The 20,224-nt window shown below is 46.7% G+C and overlaps 2 protein-coding genes and 1 long non-coding RNA gene across 7 annotated transcripts in view; 1 reads left to right on the forward strand and 2 right to left on the reverse strand.

Annotated features, from left to right (window-relative positions):
- LOC133145060 (uncharacterized) overlaps window positions 1-20,224 on the forward strand; it is a 226,256-nt gene that overhangs the window by 131,643 nt on the left and 74,389 nt on the right. The gene's annotated exons all lie outside the window — the stretch shown is intronic.
- LOC133145689 (basement membrane-specific heparan sulfate proteoglycan core protein-like) lies at window positions 1,149-5,723 on the reverse strand. The gene is made up of 7 exons (XM_061269359.1): window positions 5,107-5,723; window positions 3,925-4,179; window positions 3,307-3,573; window positions 2,952-3,212; window positions 2,806-2,880; window positions 2,629-2,736; window positions 1,149-2,546 (listed from the first exon to the last, which is right to left on the reverse strand). Exons 1-6 carry the CDS (start codon window positions 5,213-5,215, stop codon window positions 2,645-2,647), a joined length of 1,059 nt encoding a protein of 352 aa, XP_061125343.1. The 5' UTR covers window positions 5,216-5,723; the 3' UTR covers window positions 1,149-2,546; window positions 2,629-2,644.
- The window catches only part of LOC133145057 (basement membrane-specific heparan sulfate proteoglycan core protein-like), a 29,287-nt gene continuing 24,345 nt past the window's right edge, over window positions 15,283-20,224 (reverse strand). The window contains exons 1-7 of one of the 2 annotated variants that reach the window (XM_061268128.1): window positions 19,129-19,745; window positions 18,034-18,276; window positions 17,416-17,682; window positions 17,061-17,321; window positions 16,915-16,989; window positions 16,747-16,845; window positions 15,283-16,664 (exon numbers count right to left, since the gene is read on the reverse strand). In XM_061268128.1, the coding sequence (XP_061124112.1) occupies window positions 16,763-16,845; window positions 16,915-16,989; window positions 17,061-17,321; window positions 17,416-17,682; window positions 18,034-18,276; window positions 19,129-19,237 (1,038 nt within the window). In that variant the 5' untranslated portion in view covers window positions 19,238-19,745 and the 3' untranslated portion in view covers window positions 15,283-16,664; window positions 16,747-16,762. Of the gene's footprint in view, window positions 16,665-16,746; window positions 16,846-16,914; window positions 16,990-17,060; window positions 17,322-17,415; window positions 17,683-18,033; window positions 18,277-19,128; window positions 19,746-20,224 lie in introns of those variants that run through there. The other variant, XM_061268129.1, reaches the window with a different exon arrangement.

Here is a 20,224-nt window from a genome sequence, read left to right on the forward strand (position 1 = left end):
ATAGAAAAATTACTGTAAATAAATCAATATAATGTAAATACTATCAAATAAAAAAATATTTGAATTAAATCTTCAATTATACATTTTTTCTTGTATTTTTTATTCTGTTCAGATTCATATTCTGTACGTAGAAAGGCCTTCCAGTCAATATGTAGATGCTGCCATCTGCTGTTTTTTTAACGTAAGTGACCTTTTTTTAAGGGATCAGGGGCGCAACGCGTGTGAGATGCGGGTGGTGGTGGTGGGGGGGGGGGGGGGGGTCCTGCAGAACTTTTGGTATGATCGGTAAATTAAAATAACTATTATTGCAATCAAGGAAAAAAAAAACCCCACCACATTCTAATAGGGCAAAAAGAAAAGCGGGAATCTTATCGCTCTATACAATGAGCCTGCCAGCTCTGCCAAAAAGTGAAACACTGCAGACGCAGTGCGGCATCAGACATTCTTCCATCTCACAGCATTTTCTCTGCAGGACATCTATTGTTTGCAGAGATCATTAGTTAAAGGCCCGGCCGGCACTATCGGCTCTGCAGATTAGGCCTAATGAGACACAATCGCAGCAAATTGTCTGGCTCATCGCATAGATACTCCACGGCGGCGTGTTAAGTGCTCAAATGATTCTCTTGGAGCTTATTTACGGCAACGTCAGCAGCGAGAGCATGAGGCGTGATTAAAAGGCCCGATTGTTTTGCTTATTTTTCGGTTTTCTAAACGCTAGTTCGGCCCAACCTAGTGCTCCAATCGAGGTCACAAAAACCCTTTTAGTTCCAAATGGCTCACCTCCTGCCTTCAAGATCACGCACGTAGCCCAGAAATCTGCACAACTGCGGGACTGTGTGTTCTCCAATATCAAGAAGTTACCTTCATATCCTGAATTGAAAACATCTGGCATACTAATTTGGAACATGCACACTCCACACACGGAGGGTTGAAGGTGGAATCAAACCGCTGCCCTCCTGAGGCAGACGCGCTAACCAGTGCGCCACCGAGCCGCCGCTTCAAATCCATGCAGTGCGCCGATTGGTCAAATGTTAACCCAAATTGTGCGCTGACTGGTCAAATGTCAGCCGATGCCTTGGTCCTTCATTGCCTTCAAAGGTTCTCCTGCACACGCACGCCTGCTACAGACAAAAGAAACCAGAGTCGGGTGCAATTTCATCGCTTTTATTGAACCGAAATAACAACTTAAGACAATCAATCATACATACACGAGCTGCTGGCGGCCCAATCCCCTTCCCTCCACACTCGCGCGTCATTTCCTGCCCCCAATCGCCCTCTCCTCACACTTCCCATCATGCGCCATGACAATCTCTCTCAGGTGCCAGCAGTATACATGGATGATCATTTTTACTACAAGATAGCTTACTCTATGAATAACTGATTAGAGTGAGTGATTCAATGGCTGAATCAGACGGCGTGTTTGTGAGCATGCGGTGCCCATCATTTCAACTCATGTAAGAACAAAAGAGCTTAATCAATAATTGAGTCATTCAAATAAGTCAACCGTGCTACGACCGCCTAGATTTCCAAATAAGAACAAAAGATAGCTTACTCGATTCTCTGAACAAATGATTAAATAGGTTGAATAATCAACAGATCGACAACAAATCAAGTGTTTGTGAGCGCGCCTATCATTTCAAATCACGTAGAGAGAGGTTACTATGAATGATTCAATCGATTGAATAAATGTTCAAATAAACAAGTCTAATTCCATACGGAGTAACAAAAGAGATATGATAAATGAATAATCAAAGGAAAAAAGATAAATAATCAATAATAAATAAATGAAGAAATAATCATGATAATATATAAATGGTGAATGATGAAATGATTGGCATCATCATGCGCATAGTCAACATGGGAAGAACAGATCAAAGAATTCATCATTCTTCGAGACTGGTTAACAAAAGGTACCTTACTATTACTAAATGATGGACTAGATCAAATTCAAGTTCAACAGTGTTACGCCAAGAATTGAGCGAGACACGGATAATAGCTTACTCTCAATAAATTGGATAAATAGGTCAAATCGACAACTGAAAACAAACTCGTTAACTAACCGAGGTCATACAAAGATGGCTACCAAAAGGTATTAATAATACATGCCTAATTGGAAAGGTCATTTTTGAACCTTTTGACATTTGCCACCAGTTCCGCCGCTAGGGGGGAGCACTTACCTACAGCAAGCGTGCCGCCGTCCCTCCCTCTTTGTTTCCAGTGCCAAGTCAAATAACAAAGACGACGGCAACTAAGCGGCTGAAAATGCAAAGGTGAGCCTGGACCGCTGACTTTTTCGACACTGATGATGCGTTTGCAATCCAAAACATTCGCAAAACTAAGTCACCATTTGGATTGTGTGGCGGATTCAGTGATTCTGATGATTCAAATGCTCGAGTGAACTAAACGGAACAAGGAACAAACAATAAAAACAAAAAAAAAAGCTTTGCCTGTCGCTCCACTCTGGGCGCTCGCTCCTCCCGCTCCAAAAAGGCAAAGGTGGCGGCGGCGGCGGCAGTCAACCCCCCCCCGCCCGCACTTCCATTCGACTGAGGAAAAGCAGACAGCCGCCGGTTGGCAATCGCAAAGGAGGAGGAACAACAAAGGAGCAAGGTGCGGCCGGCGACTCACCCGGCAGCCGCCGTGTCTAAACCATCCAGCAGAGCTGAAGGAGGCTGGTCATCACCACCAGAGCGACGGAGCAGGACGCGGCCCGGGCTGCGGCATTCCCCTTCTTATCTAGAGCAAAGGTGACGACAATCATTGGCCTGGGCAAGGCAGGGCGGGCAGTGACATGGAAGTACTCACCTTCTTCTTCGTTATTGTTGATGATGGAGGTGGAGGAGTTTGTGCCTTTTTGTTGTTTCTCGCAGTCGACAGCCGCTGTTGAAAACAGGGAGTGACACATTCGCAAACAGGGCTGACGTCAACCCAAGAAATGGCGGCGTACTCACCGCTAACGGCGAGAGGAAACCTGGGGCTATCGACCGGTTGACCGCCAAGGTAGCTTTTGGCGTGGCAAGTGTATTCACCGGCGTCGTCCGGTTTAGCCCCGTTGATGGTCATCACCTTGCCATCGACGTTAGTAGTTTGGGGAGAAGTGTTCTTCTTCCAAGTGACGTCTTTGGCATCACCTGTGACCTCGCACTTTAAGATGACCTTGCCGCCTGCACACACAGAACCGTCGCCCTCGATTTTGACAGTGGTGATGGGATCTGTTGGGGAGAAGAAGTGAGGCGGCAAAGTTTTGAGCAAGGGTGCATCGGCTGAATTCCTTTCGTGGCAACAATCCCGCGGCGTGAGAGCTACCTTGGACGGAGACTGTAAATGTTTTAGTGGTCTTCGGTTCGCCGCTGGGGTACTTGGCCTCGTAGGTCCCCGCGTTGTCTGCATTCAAGTTGAAGAGGCCCATCTTTTTCTTGTTGTTGTCAGGGAAGTTGATGGTAGGGATCGATGTATCCGGCCCCCCAGGTGTCTTCTTATGAGTCCAGGCGACAGTCTCGGAAGCCGCTCCGGAGTCCATCTCGATGGAGCTCCCCTTCACAACTTTGCATTCTCCGGCTGCGGGGCAGGTGACTGAAAAACCCCAAAAGAGTGTGACATTCACCTCAGTGGTCAAGTCCGAGTGCAGCAGCCGGTGGGCCCCGCCGAGGGCACGCGCTACACGATTTTGCTCTGCGCTCCGACAAATGTAGCACGACGGCGGCGCCCGCCATCCTCTCGGCAAAGGATTTGAGCCGAGGGTAAGAAAAGGAGTTGCCCCGATTTCCTCTGAGAGCAACGTTTGCTTTTCTCCCAGATGGCAAAGTGGCACATTTGAATTTCATTCCAAATTTGAACCGTTTAAGCCGCCCGCTTTGCCACGTGGTGTCTTTCACAAAACGCAACGGTCGCTCAGCGATACCAGCCGATTGTCGTGCAACTTACCGGCTCCGACGAGGATTAAGAAGTTCTTGGCGCCGCTGGGGTAGGTGGCAGTGTACTTGCCGCTGTCTGCAGCGCTCAGGCCGTCCAATTTCAGGACTTTTTTTTGCGTGTCCGAATCGTCATGATTAACGGTACTTGGGAGGTTTGTGGTCTTTCCATCAAAAGTCCATTTGACATTCTCATTGGAACTTGAATCCAGTTTGAGATTGTCGCCAACCTTGCAGAATTGCACCTGGTCAGCCGTGCCGTCGCAGTCTGGACAAGCAAGGAACAAAAGGATAATATGAGCGAGAGATTTTACAATGGATTGTTTGCTTTTTGCACTCATCGCCGTGGCAGAGCATTCCTTTCAAACAATTCTCACGGCTCCTAACTAGCTAGCGGGCGTACGCCATCAATACAACCAACACAAACGACGTGCGACGCATCAGGCGGGAAGTACAGCCAATCACGATGATGATCTTTTGCACAGGCTGGCTATGATTCAGTCGAAATGACATCGTCACATGAACGGACGGTGGGGGGAGAGGGACCTGATTTTGTTTTGGAGGCTTACGAATTGCAATCTATCAATAGACCAAAGCAAACGGCAGGAGGGTTAGTTAGGGTGTCGCTCTAACCAAAGAAAGAAAGAGAAAAAGAAAGAGAAAAAGAAAGAGAAAAAGAAAGAGAGAGAGAGAGAGAGAGAAAAAGAAAAAGAAAGAAAGAAAGAAAGAAAGAAAACGTTGACTTGACCTGAAGCTGAAAGCAAATACAAGCTATACAAAAATGAAACGGACATCCTCTATTCGTTGCTTTATTTCAAAGGCGGAAAAAAAAAAAAAAAAGAGAGACTACTCCTGCACACCAATGAAAAGAGAAAAAGGAAAGAAATAGAATAAAAAAGAAGAATCATGTGTGGTTTGCCTGTTTGAAACCAATTCACTTCAAAGTTACCAGCGACCTTAACTCAGGAGCGCAAGCTAGAAAACGACAAAGACTGGCTCAAACTGGTGAAGAAAAGTCCATGGAAAGAAAGAACTCCTCAGATGGCGACTGCATCGTACACTCTCTCTCTCGTTGGCGACATGAAAACCATTAAGGCTGCTTGCACTCGAGTGAGTCGACACCAAATTGACGTTGATCGCATTCGCAATGTGCCATTGGTGTGAAATTGACAAAGTGTCGTGAGGAAGCTTTTACCATCTGACTCGGCCATCCTGGTTAGGGAGAGCAGTAGAAAGCACACAAGTGCGGGGCGCAGACTCATGATGAGCAGTTCGCGGCGGCCGCGGCAACTTTGGTGGACCATCCTCGGGCGCCTTGGGTGATTGATCAACAACTTGGGCTGCGATGCGAGACTCTCAGACAGCGAGCGAGGCAGACAGGCAGGCAGGCAGGCAGACTGGCAGACAGGAACGGCGGCTCCAACTCGACAAGTGCGACTGACCCACGGACGCAACTAAAGTCCTAGCCCGCACCGCGCGTGACGTCACTCTGCTTTGACACGTTCAGCCTTCGTCGTCTCAAAGCTTCTGCCCAAGTTGAAGGCTTGCTTGCAAGTTGCCAACCAATCAACTTGATTTCCCTCAGCATGCAGTCAAAGAGAAAGGAGCAAAGGAATAGGTCAAATGTACAACATGACGTTTGGCGCTTGCTTGAATCGACGCCGTTTCGGTTCTATGTGGAATGGAAAAGTGACCGAGCTGTGTGTCTGTGCTCTGATGGAGCAACTATGTTTGTAGAAATAAATGAGAGTATTTATTGACACATTGCTGTTGCGCCCTCTTCAGTTGAATTGCTAAATGAGAGGATTGATTGACACATTGCTGTTGCGCCCTCTTCAGTTGAATCGCTGCCCACGACAAGACACGACACGACACGACACGACACGTCACGGAAAGGCAAGCAGCTTTGAAGTCACAAAGATTTGCAATGGAACATTTGACTCTCAAGTCATCATAAAGACAGAACGTTCTGTTCCCTCCGTCCTTCCCTCCCTCCGCGTTGAGCAACCTTCTCCAGACCTTTCACGCCACAGTCGCTTTGCAGGACAAAGGCCAAGCTGACCCGACCGAACGACCTGACCTCAGGGTGCAGTTCTCCATGGCAAAGTTGCTTCAAACCAACATGTCACACCCAGTTGCTTCTTTATTGGCAAGGTTGTCTTTTCTCGGCCATTGGGTTTACACGACAGGTGTCAAAGTCAAGGCCCGGCCGGCAGATACGGCCCGCCGCATCATTTGATGTGGCCCGCGAAGACAAATTGTCCATCAAATTGGTGTCATTACTAGAATTGCAAATTGTCTTCACTTTTAATAATATCTTCTTTTTTTTCTTCTTCTAAATATTTGAGTCTGATTTGAAGACGAGTTTTTTGGCAGTCTGTTTCGGAGCTTTTACTGGATATAATATGAGGTGCTCGTACATTGATTTGGGTTGACACGCAGTCATAATGGGCCTCCGAAAGAAGCTGTGACTACCATGCGGCCCGCGAAAAAAACCACTTTGACACCACTGGTTTACACGTTGAGGTCAAAAGACGTCCGTCCGTCCTGCTCGCAGAAAGAAGTGGGGTGCGTTACAAGATGCCTCCACTAGAGAGCACCCCAACCCTCCGTATTTTTGCTCACTTGACTGACTCATTGTTGGTCATCATTCATTCTCGCCGCCAAGGCAACAAACAGTTGAACAAGCAGCAAATCAACACGGCGCACGCGAGAGATGATTGGTTGTGGTTGCTTTTGTTTTGTTTTGTTTTTTTTTGCTTTTTCAACATCATTCAGCGGTAAAGGTTTCGATCACCGGAAACATTTCAACAAACCCAAGCGACTGATGCCAATTCACTTCAAACATCTGAAATATACTCTGCCTCACAAGTAGACAGTGCTACAGTTGGCTGTCTTTTTGTCTTCCATGACACTAAAGTACCACCCTGAGATAGAGTTACACAATAACCAGTTGTACCACGTCGATCTACATCACCAGCCCAGTTTGCATCACTGTAGGCTTGTATACCCAGGTTGTCATTACTCATTTGGTAGCACAACTTCTTGTCACTAGTACCCTTTAAATATCTGAGCACATGTTTCACTGTCCAAAAATGTTCAACAGTAGGTTGATTAAAATACTGTGACAGTTTGCTTACAATAAAACTCAAGTCAGGTCTTGTACATACAGTTAAATAAATAAGACCACCCACTGCTTCTCTGTACATTGAAACATCACTCAATAACGCAGCATCATCTGTGTCGTTCAGTTTTTGTTCACGAGGTGTCGATCTACTTTTGCCATCTTGCATATTAAACCTCTCTAAAATCTTCTCAACATATTTAGCTTGAGACATTGCTACACAGTTACTGGTTTGCTCAAAATCGATGCCCAAGAAATGTTTCAGTTTACCCAAGTCCTTCACTTTGAACCTTGCTGTCAGCATGTCTTTTGTGACCTCCATAGCTTCTTCATTACTTGCTGCAATTAATAGGTCATCAACCCATATTATCACAATGACTTTCTCATATTCTGTCTCTCTTGTGTAAACACAGCGGTCAGCTTGGTTTTGGGTCAAATGATTTTCTGTCAAGTGATCGTGCAACAACTTATTCCAATTTCTGCCTGATTGTTTTAACCCATACAATGGCTTCTCAATTTTGCATACAAACTTCCTATCTGTTTGAGATCTCTCCTCACGCCCTTCTGGTTGTTCCATGTAGACCTCACAGTCTACGGGTGCGTTTAAATGTGCGGTTTTCACATCCATTTGGTGTCAAATCAACTTTTCCTGCGCTGCTTCCTGCATCAGAACTCAAACACTGGTCATGTTAGCTGTAGGAGAAAATGTCTCCCCATAATCTACGCCCATCTTTTGGCGGCTATATCCCTTAGCAACATATCGGGCCTTGTACTTGTCAAATCCATCAACATCTGTTTTAATGGCATACACCCATCTACCCCCCACTGCTTTCTTGCCCTCTGGCAAATTGGTCAAGGTAAATGTGTTGTTTTCTTGAAGTGAATGCATTTCCTCATCCATGGCTCGAACCCACTCTTTGGCCTTATCTGAGGCTACAGCTCCCGAAAATGACACAGGTATATGTTACACATTACACGATAACAGTAATCAATGTTACTCTGGACTTGATCAGTCTCTTCATCATCAGACACATATTTGGACACATTACAATCGGTGTATCTGTCTGGCTGCCTTCTCTCTCTGGTAGGGTAACGGCTACCTACCATCAGGCTCACGTTTGATCTCAGCTCTTTCTTGTTGTGGTTGGTGGTGGCTGACTTCAGGTTTTTGTTCTCCGAACGCAAGATTTGGACTTCTCGGTTTGGTTCTTACAAAGTCATCATCCTCAGATGTGACATTAGTCTGCGTTTGTGGTTCTACACCTGATTTTGCCACAAACTTGACCAATCTGTGCTTTTGCACTTTCTTACTGACAGGGGAATACGCAATGTATGCAGGACTGGTTTTATCATAGCCAATAAAAACACATTTTTCACACCTTGGCTCAAGCTTTCTCTTGTCTTGTTTATAGGCATAACACTCGGAACCAAACCTCTGCATCCTAGACAAATGTGGTCTTCTTCCTGTAAACATCTGGATGGCTGCCTGCCCTGTTCTTTTGTTAAAACACCTGTTCCGGATCACAGCAGCAGTTTGGACTGCATCGGTCCATAGTTGTTTTGGCAAACCACTATCAATGAGCATACACCTTGCCATGTCAAAAAGTGTTCGCCTATTGCGCTCAGCAGTACCATTTTGGTGAGGAGAGTACGGTGCTGATGTCTGATGTTTAATCACATTTTTAGTGAGCAAAGTCTGGTAATATTCACTTGTCAATTCAGTACCATTATCAGATCGGATACATTTTACTTTGCCATATGGGGGGGGGGCTACATCTGCCAGAAACCTTTCTGTAGCTTGAACAGTGTCACTTTTGTTCTTGAAGAAATACCGTATTTTCCGCCCTAAAAGGCGCACCTAAAAACCTAAATTTTTATCAAAAGTCAACAGTGCGCCTTATAGCCCGGTGCGCCTTATATATGGATCAAGTGATGAATTTGTTGATCCATACTGGTTGTACACAGTGCTCTGCCAAAATGTTTTAGTACGTTTTAGTACGACTAGTAAATTACAAGGTTGCATCGCTTCCCAGCATTACGGTAACTGTAGTCAGGGGGCGTCACCGAATAGCTGTTGTACCCGTGAGGCTATTTCATTTCAAAATAGGCTGCTCCGTTAATGTTTCGAGTAAATCTACGGATCGATATGGAAGGGAAACATAGGTAAGTAGTACCAATGCGTTAGATCGAACTTTAGTCAGTTCTGATCATTTTATAGGAGCTCGTTTTAGAGACGCGATTGTTTGTTTACACTTTGCTGAGGCTCATGGGAGATTGCGAGCTGAGGGTCATGGGTTTTTGCGGATGGCTAATGCTATAACGATAGCTGCTATACGCGCGAGGCTATTTCATGTCAAAATAGGCTGCTCTGTTCATGTTTCGAGTAAATCTACGGATCGATATGGAAGGGAAACATAGGTAAGTAGTACCAATGCGTTAGATTGAACTTTAGTCAGTTCCAATCATTTTATAGGAGATTGTTTGAGAAACGCGATTGTTTACAGAGGGCTCGTTGGTTATTGGCTAGTGGGTGCATAGCGCAACCCTAGTCAACCTCAGTTTGTTGCAGTAAAGCTTCTATTTTATGCGCCTTATAGGCCGGTGCGCCTTATATATGGACAAAGTTTTAAAATGGGCCGTTTATTGAAGGTGCGCCTTATACCCCGGTGCGCCTAATAGGGCGGAAAATACGGTACACAAAAAGAGTGCTGGAAAACTCCTCAGTAAATGAAACTGCATACCTGTAACCCTCTTTAGATTCTGGATGGATTGGCCCTGCCAAATCTGTGTGAACTAGTTCTAGAGGGGTCTTAGCCCTCACATCAGGGTCTTTGTTCCTGGTTTGGGAAAAACTTGCCTTTAGTACACACTTCACAATGTTGAGGTTTGCTTATTGACCCCCTTCATTTTCATGCCATCAACAACATTTTGTCATTTCTGAATGTCTTTATAGTTGCAGTGTCCCCGTATCTCATGCCACGTCTGAATAGCATGACATCCTTTACACTGATCATCATCACAATCATCATCATCATCCTCATCATCATCATTTACTGTATGCAAATAATATAGTCCATCACGTACGTGGATGGGGAATTTCGTACCGTCTTGGTAGATGAGGACGTTCTTCTCCTCCTTGAAGACCACAGTGGCTCCCCTGGCCGTAGCTGCTTTCACGGATAGGATGTCCTGTTGGGTAGGATGGGATGTACAGCGCCTGCCTCAGCGTTGCGTTCAGGTGCGTCTACCTGTGCTATCGACCAGGCAGACTTCTGCATCACCTCGGCGCTCCGCTCCGCGACGCCCTTGCACCGCGTGCCGTCCGCCAGCTCCACGCAGCGTGTCTCGGCCTGGAACCCGTCATCAAACCGCTTGAATTTTGCCAGGTCTGTGACAATGTGCGAGGTAGCCCCGCAGTCAAGCATCAGGCCTCTCACGTCGACTCTTGCTGCCCCCTCGCTCACTCGGAAGAAGTACTCGTCTCGGTCCTGGTCTTCCGTCTCCCCGTGGACCCTCCGTGCGTCGTCCCGGTTGCCGCGCTGCTTCCGCCTGCAGGTGCTGCTCTTGCAATGACTGCACCACAGTTTACGTCGGCAGGCTCTGGCCATGTGGCCCTTCAGGCCGCACTTGAAGCACACCACCTCCGCGGGGCTCCTCTCGGCTCCCCGGTCAGCTGGTCTGTCAGGTCTCGCTCTCCTCTGCCGTACGTTCATCACGTTGTCATCTGCCTCAGCCCGCATCTTCTCTGTGTCCTCGTAACTGGGCATTTTTGTCTCGAATTCAGAGAACTGCATCGTCTCATCACGTTGTGTGACATGGATTGCAAATGGTTTCAAGGACTCCGGCAGACCTTTTAACACCATTGCTACCAATAGTCCATCACTTAATACCTCACCGGCATTTCTTAGCGCTGTGATTGCGGTCTCTGCCCGGATCACATACTCGGTCACACTTTCACTCTCAGACTTCTGTAGTGATGTCCGTTCTGTGTAGAGACTCATGATGCGTGGCTTGCCTTTGCCTTGATAGTAGTTTCTTAGGATCTGTAGGGCCCCTCGCCCGTCATCTGCAGCATCACCAGCGACAAACTGTTATCATCCAAAAACTGAATGAGTTCTGCATACGCTTCCTCACTCTTTCCAGCGTCTTGCTGTAGTTCGTCTTCTTCCTCGGTTGTGGGCTCGTTTAAGACAACCTCTTTCAAATCCTGCAATCGCAGGTGGCCCAAAAACTTTGCCTCCCATAATTCGTAATTCTTTTCATCACCGTCGAACATTAACCGCGACCGGCGGCTAGCAAAACTGTTCCTCTCTGCAGCCCGTCCGCTCATGGTGCTCACAGCGTGCTATCATCACCAGTACGTCGGTGGGAACATGCGGTGTTGGGTTTACCTGGGCCCATAACCTGTTGGCAGAGTAGCCATACAGCAGTAGGTACTTGTGAGGAACACAATCGCACCAAACTCAGCGGAATGAAATAAAGACAGACGAGGAGGACGATCAACTCTGTTTGCACACCATTCTCTGCGACGACTGCGGCGACAGCTTGTAGGGAGCCGCTGTGCAGCATGCAGGAAGGCTTTTGATCAAACACGCCCACTTAACAGGTGGTTCCAATCACACAATAAATCGAGATGCTGTCATAAGAAAATAACACAATTTTAACATATGCTGACCACACATACAATAGGAAAATGGATAATTGAGAGCATCTCTCAACAATAGCAACTGATCATGAAGAAGAGAAAAGGCCCAAAATTGGACTCACACTTGGATCATGGTTATTTCCCAAATGAATCAGGTCTGCAGGACAGCAACGTTTGGACAAACAAGTGCAACTTGCCTTGTTTCTTGTTGGCTTAAACTGCAGCACTGTGAGGAGCATGGAAGTGCAACTTGCCTTGTTTCTTGTTGGCTTAAACTGCAGTACTGTGAGGAGCATTGTTTGATCAAACGAACAAACACTTGGGATATTCCTCATTGCGCTCTGAAGTACAGTGGAGATGTGGCATTGTGCATCAATCTGGAGAGCACCAGAGGTCAGGAGGACAGGTTTGAAAATTTCCCCCAGCAGTTCTGCCCTCTGTGGGTTCCCACTCTGTGTTGTGATGCTTTTCACCAGGTGGAGGAATTGGTTCCCACGTTCATAGTTCAGAAGAGTCTTTTCACATGAAAAACGTTCGCAGAAAGAACAGCATAAGCATTGCAAGAAAGAATCAAATGCACAAACACTGTTGACGTGCGAACTTTAACAGGCTGTTGATGGTTCCCGTTTTTCAACAGTGGTACCTTGACTTTTTTCCAGCCCACTTGTGTGTCAATATGCAGCCATTCAGGACAAGGAGAGAGATATGAAAGTTGTCTTTCTTTTTCTCGGTGGGACCGCTAAACCTCTCCGGCTTTCAACGGCACTGTCAGTAGATGCATCTGGCTCCGCTCCAGGATGAGATTTTTCTCCCCTTTTGTTTACTACTTCAGTTTGAGAAGTACCGCAGACATTGTCAGGCTCTCTGACAGTCGTGGAATCACACACCCATCACTTTTTTGTTTTGCAGAGCAAATCCGCATGTTTCCCTCAATGAAGGGAAGATGACGAGCAACAAACCGGCCGGTCCACACGAACGGGTAGGCTTTCACGCTTGAAAAGGCCTTTTTTTAAAATGTTTTTGAACTCGGCTTCAACAGCTGCGGAACTTGCAGTGATGCTGGCGCTTTTGAAGAGAGGGACCATTATTGCTATCCAGAGTGGCGAGTAACTTCCAAGTCTCGTTATTTGGGGAATAATCTCAGGGAGGAAGTGGGATGTCGTCTCTATCCCCATTAGCCATGGCAAGTGACCTGCTCTCCTCACATCCATATTTCTGTCACCCACTCTCGGGCATTGGTCTGGATGTGCTGATTTAATGCATCATCACCTGGTTCTTGTCCCTCGACTTCCTCATCTGAAATGGGGACAAATTCCTCTGCGATTTGCGCTCTCAAGTATTTCTTGCACTTTTCTGATGGGATAGGGGCTCCAGAATTGTCATGACGCTCTGTCTCACTCAGTGCCACAATGGTGATAGCACGAAGAAGTTCTTTTGCATGTTGCAAACCTTGTGACTTAAGAAGCTGTGCTATTGACCTAACAAAGAAATCCTTAACACGAGGTCTTTGGTTATTTCAGGCAGTCCCATCGGCAGATCATCTTGATACAGTGTGCTACATCTACCCTGACAAAACATGGGGGTAGATGTCCAGGTTGATTTTGGTGTTTGCCTGTTTAAAATGAAGATAGAGGAAATGTTGACATTTTAAATTTCAATGCTGCTATGGATGAGTCCAGAGTTGTGAGGGAGGCATCGTGTACGACTCTGAGGTTTGATACTGTATAACTTTAAACGAACAGCGACACTTAATGGATTTATCCAGTACTACAACGTGAATCTCACGCACACACGCACAAACAAACAAACAAGATTGTCAGTGTCAAACTGGTTTGACGACTTTGAGATGAATTGACGCATGAATACGTCGTGTTAAAACATTTTCATTTCATTTTTTATACTGGTGCGTTTGACTGAGGTGCCTGACTGGTTCGTTGTTTTTAAGGTTGTTGTTTTTTTGAAGGAAAACAGTGCATTCGTTCCAAACAAAGCAAGTAGAGTTTGCATTTGGGGGGCATCATGAATTCATTTTAGAGCGGAGTACTGTATTGTGAGATACGCGTCCAACATCTGCATGAATGCATCAGAAAGTGCAGAGGTTGGATTAACAACATTTAAGAGACTGCGCGCCCACACACGCGCGCGCGGATACATACACACGAGTAGCGTCGAACAGGCGTGGAGTATTCCTCCTCCCCCACTGACGGACCCAAATCTCTCCTGATGGAGATGAACTCTTCCGACGTTTATAAAGACAAAAAGGAAAGAGTTTGCAATCATATTCATAACCCCAACCAAAACGTATCCCCCCACAACAAAGTTCCGTATGGAATGGAGATTTAATGAATTAACGATCCTCACGTAATGAAATTTTACATTAAAGCAACGGTCCCCAACCACCGGGCCGCGACCGGTCCGCTGGTCACTTGGTACCGGGCCGCCAAGCCGCGCAGAGAAAAAAAAAAAAAAGAAAAAAAAAAAAGATCGACGATCAATTAATTCAAGTCAAGACACTCGTCCCGGTCACGTGACATGTTTCCCCAGTCGAGCCCGCAAAGACAATATGTGGCGACAGGCTAACTAACCAGGCAATGAAGCATTCAAAAGTGCTTCAACACATGGAGCCCAAGCATCCTGCAATAAAAGACAAACCTTAATCACTTCGGGTGTCATTGTCTCCGATTACGTCTAGATGGGACCGGCTCGTTTCTGAGAAACAAACTCAGTGCTCCCACTAATTCAACGTAATGCTGAGTTTTATTTTTGTCATTTCTACTTGTTTTTATGTCAGTCGTATCCTTTTATTTCATCGTACTTGTATATTTATTATAAAATGTATTATTTATTAATATAAATGTATTATTGATTTATAGAAATGCCGGTCCGTGAAAATATTTCTGACATGTAAGCGGTCCGTGGCGCAAAAAAAGGTTGGGGACCACTGCATTAAAGCATATAAATGCTCTATTGATACAAGGTGGACTTTTTTCTGACTTTGGACATTTCAAAAATGTGCAGCGCACTGGTTAGCACGTCCAATTCAACCCGTTCCAACTTTGCTTACCATAGTCATGTGTCAGCCATCTTGGAGTGAGCCAGAAGTGCCCTAAATGGAATTGGAAGGGGCCCCGGAGAAACCGGAAGTCACCTTAATTAAACCGGAAGAGCCTTCAACTGAACCAGAAGTGACCCCCACAAGTGTCCTAAAAACTCCATTCATTCTCTATGGGGCATCTGCTCAAACTGCACATTTTTCCAATCCAGCCCGTTTCCAATTCCTTACTAACCTGGAGTCTTCGTTTTGCTCCAATATTTGGGGGAGCGACGTTCACTCCCGTTCATTCTCTAGGCCTAGCATTCAACATCTGCATCCGTTTCAACTTTGCTGGCATTCCCCAAGAACCTGTTGCGCTTCTTTGCCCTCACGCGCAATTCGTACAGCAACTGTACGCCGGCCGATTGGCCAAATGTGAACCCAAATTGTGCGCTGACTGGTCAAACGTTAGCCGATGCCTTGGTGCTTCATAGCCTTCAAAGGTTCTCCTGCACACGCACGCCTGCTACAGACAAAAGAAACCAGAGTCGGGTGCAATTTCATCGCTTTTATTGAACCGAAATAACAACTTAAGACAAACAATCATACATACACGAGCTGCTGGCGGCCCAATCCCCTTCCCTCCACACTCGCGCGTCATTTCCTGCCCTCACCTCACACTTCCCATCATGCGCCATGACAAACTCTCTCAGGTGCCAGCAGTATACATGGATGATCATTTTTACTACAAGATAGCTTACTCTATGAATAACTGATTAGAGTGAGTGAATCAATCACTGAATCAGACGGCGTGTTTGTGAGCATTAGGCGCCCATCATTTCAACTCATGTAAGAACAAAAGAGCTTAATCAATAAATGAGTCATTCAAATAAGTCAACCGTGCTACGACCGCCTAGATTTCCAAATAAGAACAAAAGATAGCTTACTCGATTCTCTGAACAAATGATTAAATAGGTTGAATAATCAACAGATCGACAACAAATCAAGTGTTTGTGAGCGCGCCTATCATTTCAAATCACGTAGAGAGAGGTTACTATGAATGATTCAATCGATTGAATAAATGTTCAAATAAACAAGTCTAATTCCATACGGAGTAACAAAAGAGATATGATAAATGAATAATCAAAGGAAAAAAGATAATCAATAATAAATAAATGAAGAAATAATCATGATAATATATAAATGGTGAATGATGAAATGATTGCCATCATCATGCGCATAGTCAACATGGGAAGAACAGATCAAAGAATTCATCATTCTTCGAGACTGGTTAACAAAAGGTACCTTACTATTACTAAATGATGGACTAGATCAAATTCAAGTTCAACAGTGTTACGCCAAGAATTGAGCGAGACAATAGCAACACGGATAATAGCTTACTCTCAATAAATTGGATAAATAGGTCAAATCGACAACTGAAAACAAACTCGTTGTTAATTAACCGAGGTCATACAAAGATGGCTACCAAAAGGTATTAATAATACATGCCTAATTGGAAAGGTCATTTTTGAACCTTTTGACATTTGCCACCAGTTCCGCCGCTAGGGGGGAGCACTTACCTACAGCAAGCGTGCCGCCGTCCCTCCCTCTTTGTTTCCAGTGCCAAGTCAAATAACAAAGACGACGGCAACTAAGCGGCTGAAAATGCAAAGGTGAGCCTGGACCGCTGACTTTTTCGACACTGATGATGCGTTTGCAATCCAAAACATTCGCAAAACTAAGTCACCATTTGGATTGTGTGGCGGATTCAGTGATTCTGATGATTCAAATGCTCGAGTGAACTAAACGGAACAAGGAACAAACAATAAAAACAAAAAAAAAAGCTTTGCCTGCTGCTCCACTCTGGGCGCTCGCTCCTCCCGCTCCAAAAAGGCAAAGGTGGCGGCGGCGGCGGTGGCAGTCAACCCCCCCGCCCGCACTTCCATTCGACTGAGGAAAAGCAGACAGCCGCCGGTTGGCAATCGCAAAGGAGGAGGAACAACAAAGGAGCAAGGTGCGGCCGGCGACTCACCCGGCAGCCGCCGTGTCTAAACCATCCAGCAGAGCTGAAGGAGGCTGGTCATCACCACCAGAGCGACGGAGCAGGACGCGGCCCGGGCGGCACTCGGCTCTAGAGCAAAGGTGACGACAATCATTGGCCTGGGCGAGGCAGGGCGGGCAGTGACATGGAAGTACTCACCTTCTTCTTCGTTATTGTTGATGATGGAGGTGGAGGAGTTTGTGCCTTTTTGTTGTTTCTCGCAGTCGACAGCCGCTGTTGAAAACAGGGAGTGACACATTCGCAAACAGGGCTGACGTCAACCCAAGAAATGGCGGCGTACTCACCGCTAACGGCGAGAGTAAACTCGGGGCTATCGACCGGTTGACCGCCAAGGTAGCTTTCGGCGCGGCAAGTGTATTTACCGGCGTCCTCCGGTTTAGCCTCGTTGATGGTCACCTTGTTGCCATTGACGTTAGTAATTTGGGTAGTAGTGCCCTTCTTCCAAGTGACCTCTTTGGCATCACCTATGACCTTGCACTCTAAGATGACCTTGCGGCCTGCACACACAGAACCTTTGCCCTCGATTTTGACAGTGGTGATGGGATCTGTTGGGGAGAAGAAGTGAGGCGGCAAAGTTTTGAGCAAGGGTGCATCGGCTGAATTCCTTTCGTGGCAACAATCCCGCGGCGTGAGAGCTACCTTGGACGGAGACTGTAAATGTTTTAGTGGTCTGCGGGGCGGTGCTGGGGTACTTGGCCTCGTAGGTCCCCGCGTTCTCTGCTTTCACGTTGAAGAGGCCCAGCTTTTCCTTCTTGTCAGTGAAGTTGATGTCAAGGATCGGTTTAGCCGTCTCCCCAGGTGTCTTCTTATGAGTCCAGGCGACAGTAATGCCGGAACCCGCTCCGGAGACCATCTCGATGGAGCTCCCCTTCACAACTTTGCATTCTTGGCCTTCGTCGCAGGGGACTGAAAAACCCCAAAAGAGTGTTACATTCACCTCAGTGGTCAAGTCCGAGTGCAGCAGCCGGTGGGCCCCGCCGAGGGCACGCGCTACACGATTTTGCTCTGCGCTCCGACAAATGTAGCACGACGGCGGCGCCCGCCATCCTCTCGGCAAAGGATTTGAGCCGAGGGTAAGAAAAGGAGTTGCCCCGATTTCCTCTGAGAGCAACGTTTGCTTTTCTCCCAGATGGCAAAGTGGCACATTTGAATTTCATTCCAAATTTGAACCGTTTAAGCCGCCCGCTTTGCCACGTGGTGTCTTTCACAAAACGCAACGGTCGCTCAGCGATACCAGCCGATTGTCGTGCAACTTACCGGCTCCGACGAGGATTAAGAAGTTCTTGGGGCCGCCGGTGTAGGTGGCAGTGTACTTGCCGCTGTCTGCAGCGCTCAGGCCGGCCAATTCCAGGACTTTTTGTTCTGTGTCATCGTCATATGTAGCGCGAGTTACGCCGGTGCCGCTCCATGTGACCTGGGTGCCACTTGCGGCACCTGAGGTCAGTTTGAGCTTGTCGCCAACCTTGCAGAATTGCACCTTGTCAGCCGTGCCGTCGCAGTCTGGACAAGCAAGGAACAAAAGGATAATATGAGCGAGAGATTTTACAATGGATTGTTTGCTTTTTGCACTCATCGCCGTGGCAGAGCATTCCTTTCAAACAATTCTCCCGGCTCCTAACTAGCTAGCGGGCGTACGCCATCAATGGACACAAACGAGGCATCAGACGGGAAGTACAAACAGACAATCACGATGACGATCTTTTGCACAGGCTGGCTATGATTCAGTCGAAATGACGGAGAGAGGGACCTGATTTTGTTTTGGAGGCTTACGAATTGCAATCTATCAATAGACCATAGCAAACGGCAGGAGGGTTAGTTAGGGTGTCGCTCTAACAAAAGAGAAAGAGAAAAAGAAAGAGAGAGAGAAAGAAAAAGAGAAAGAAAACGTTGACTTCATCCAAACAAGAACACCTGAAGCTGAAAGCAAATACAAGCTATACAAAAATGAAACGGACATCCTCTATTCGTTGCTTTATTTCAAAGGCGGAAAAAAAAAAAAAAAAGAGAGACTACTCCTGCACACCAATGAAAAGAGAAAAAGGAAAGAAATAGAATAAAAAAGAAGAATCATGTGTGGTTTGCCTGTTTGAAACCAATTCACTTCAAAGTTACCAGCGACCTTAACTCAGGAGCGCAAGCTAGAAAACGACAAAGACTGGCTCAAACTGGTGAAGAAAAGTCCTTGGAAAGAAAGAACTGCTCAGACGGCGACTGCATCGATCTCTCTCGTTGGCGACATGAAAACCATTAAGGCTGCTTGCACTCGAGTGAGTCGACACCAAATTGACGTTGATCGCATTCGCAATGTGCCATTGGTGTGAAATTGACAAAGTGTCGTGAGGAAGCTTTTACCATCTGACTCGGCCATCCTGGTTAGGGAGAGCAGTAGAAAGCACACAAGTGCGGGGCGCAGACTCATGATGAGCAGTTCGCGGCGGCCGCGGCAACTTTGGTGGACCATCCTCGGGCGCCTTGGGTGATTGATCAACAACTTGGGCTGCGATGCGAGACTCTCAGACAGCGAGCGAGGCAGACAGGCAGGCAGGCAGGCAGACTGGCAGACAGGAACGGCGGCTCCAACTCGACAAGTGCGACTGACCCACGGACGCAACTAAAGTCCTAGCCCGCACCGCGCGTGACGTCACTCTGCTTTGACACGTTCAGCCTTCGTCGTCTCAAAGCTTCTGCCCAAGTTGAAGGCTTGCTTGCAAGTTGCCAACCAATCAACTTGATTTCCCTCAGCATGCAGTCAAAGAGAAAGGAGCAAAGGAATAGGTCAAATGTACAACATGACGTTTGGCGCTTGCTTGAATCGACGCCGTTTCGGTTCTATGTGGAATGGAAAAGTGACCGAGCTGTGTGTCTGTGCTCTGATGGAGCAACTATGTTTGTAGAAATAAATGAGAGTATTTATTGACACATTGCTGTTGCGCCCTCTTCAGTTGAATTGCTAAATGAGAGGATTGATTGACACATTGCTGTTGCGCCCTCTTCAGTTGAATCGCTGCCCACGACAAGACACGACACGACACGACACGACACGTCACGGAAAGGCAAGCAGCTTTGAAGTCACAAAGATTTGCAATGGAACATTTGACTCTCAAGTCATCATAAAGACAGAACGTTCTGTTCCCTCCGTCCTTCCCTCCCTCCGCGTTGAGCAACCTTCTCCAGACCTTTCACGCCACAGTCGCTTTGCAGGACAAAGGCCAAGCTGACCCGACCGAACGACCTGACCTCAGGGTGCAGTTCTCCATGGCAAAGTTGCTTCAAACCAACATGTCACACCCAGTTGCTTCTTTATTGGCAAGGTTGTCTTTTCTCGGCCATTGGGTTTACACGACAGGTGTCAAAGTCAAGGCCCGGCCGGCAGATACGGCCCGCCGCATCATTTGATGTGGCCCGCGAAGACAAATTGTCCATCAAATTGGTGTCATTACTAGAATTG

This window comes from Syngnathus typhle, linkage group LG21 (genome assembly GCF_033458585.1).
Source record: "Syngnathus typhle isolate RoL2023-S1 ecotype Sweden linkage group LG21, RoL_Styp_1.0, whole genome shotgun sequence".
Classification (NCBI taxonomy): domain Eukaryota; kingdom Metazoa; phylum Chordata; class Actinopteri; order Syngnathiformes; family Syngnathidae; genus Syngnathus; species Syngnathus typhle.

Excerpts from the sequence above, each read along its gene's own strand:
- LOC133145689 (XM_061269359.1), bottom strand. The coding sequence starts at position 5,215 with ATGGTCCACCAAAGTTGCCGCGGCCGCCGCGAACTGCTCATCATGAGT. Across the intron at positions 3,213-3,306 it reads ATTTACAGTCTCCGTCCAAG|ATCCCATCACCACTGTCAAA; the intron begins GTAGCTCTCACG and ends TCTCCCCAACAG. Across the intron at positions 2,737-2,805 it reads CAACAATAACGAAGAAGAAG|ATAAGAAGGGGAATGCCGCA; the intron begins GTGAGTACTTCC and ends CCTTTGCTCTAG.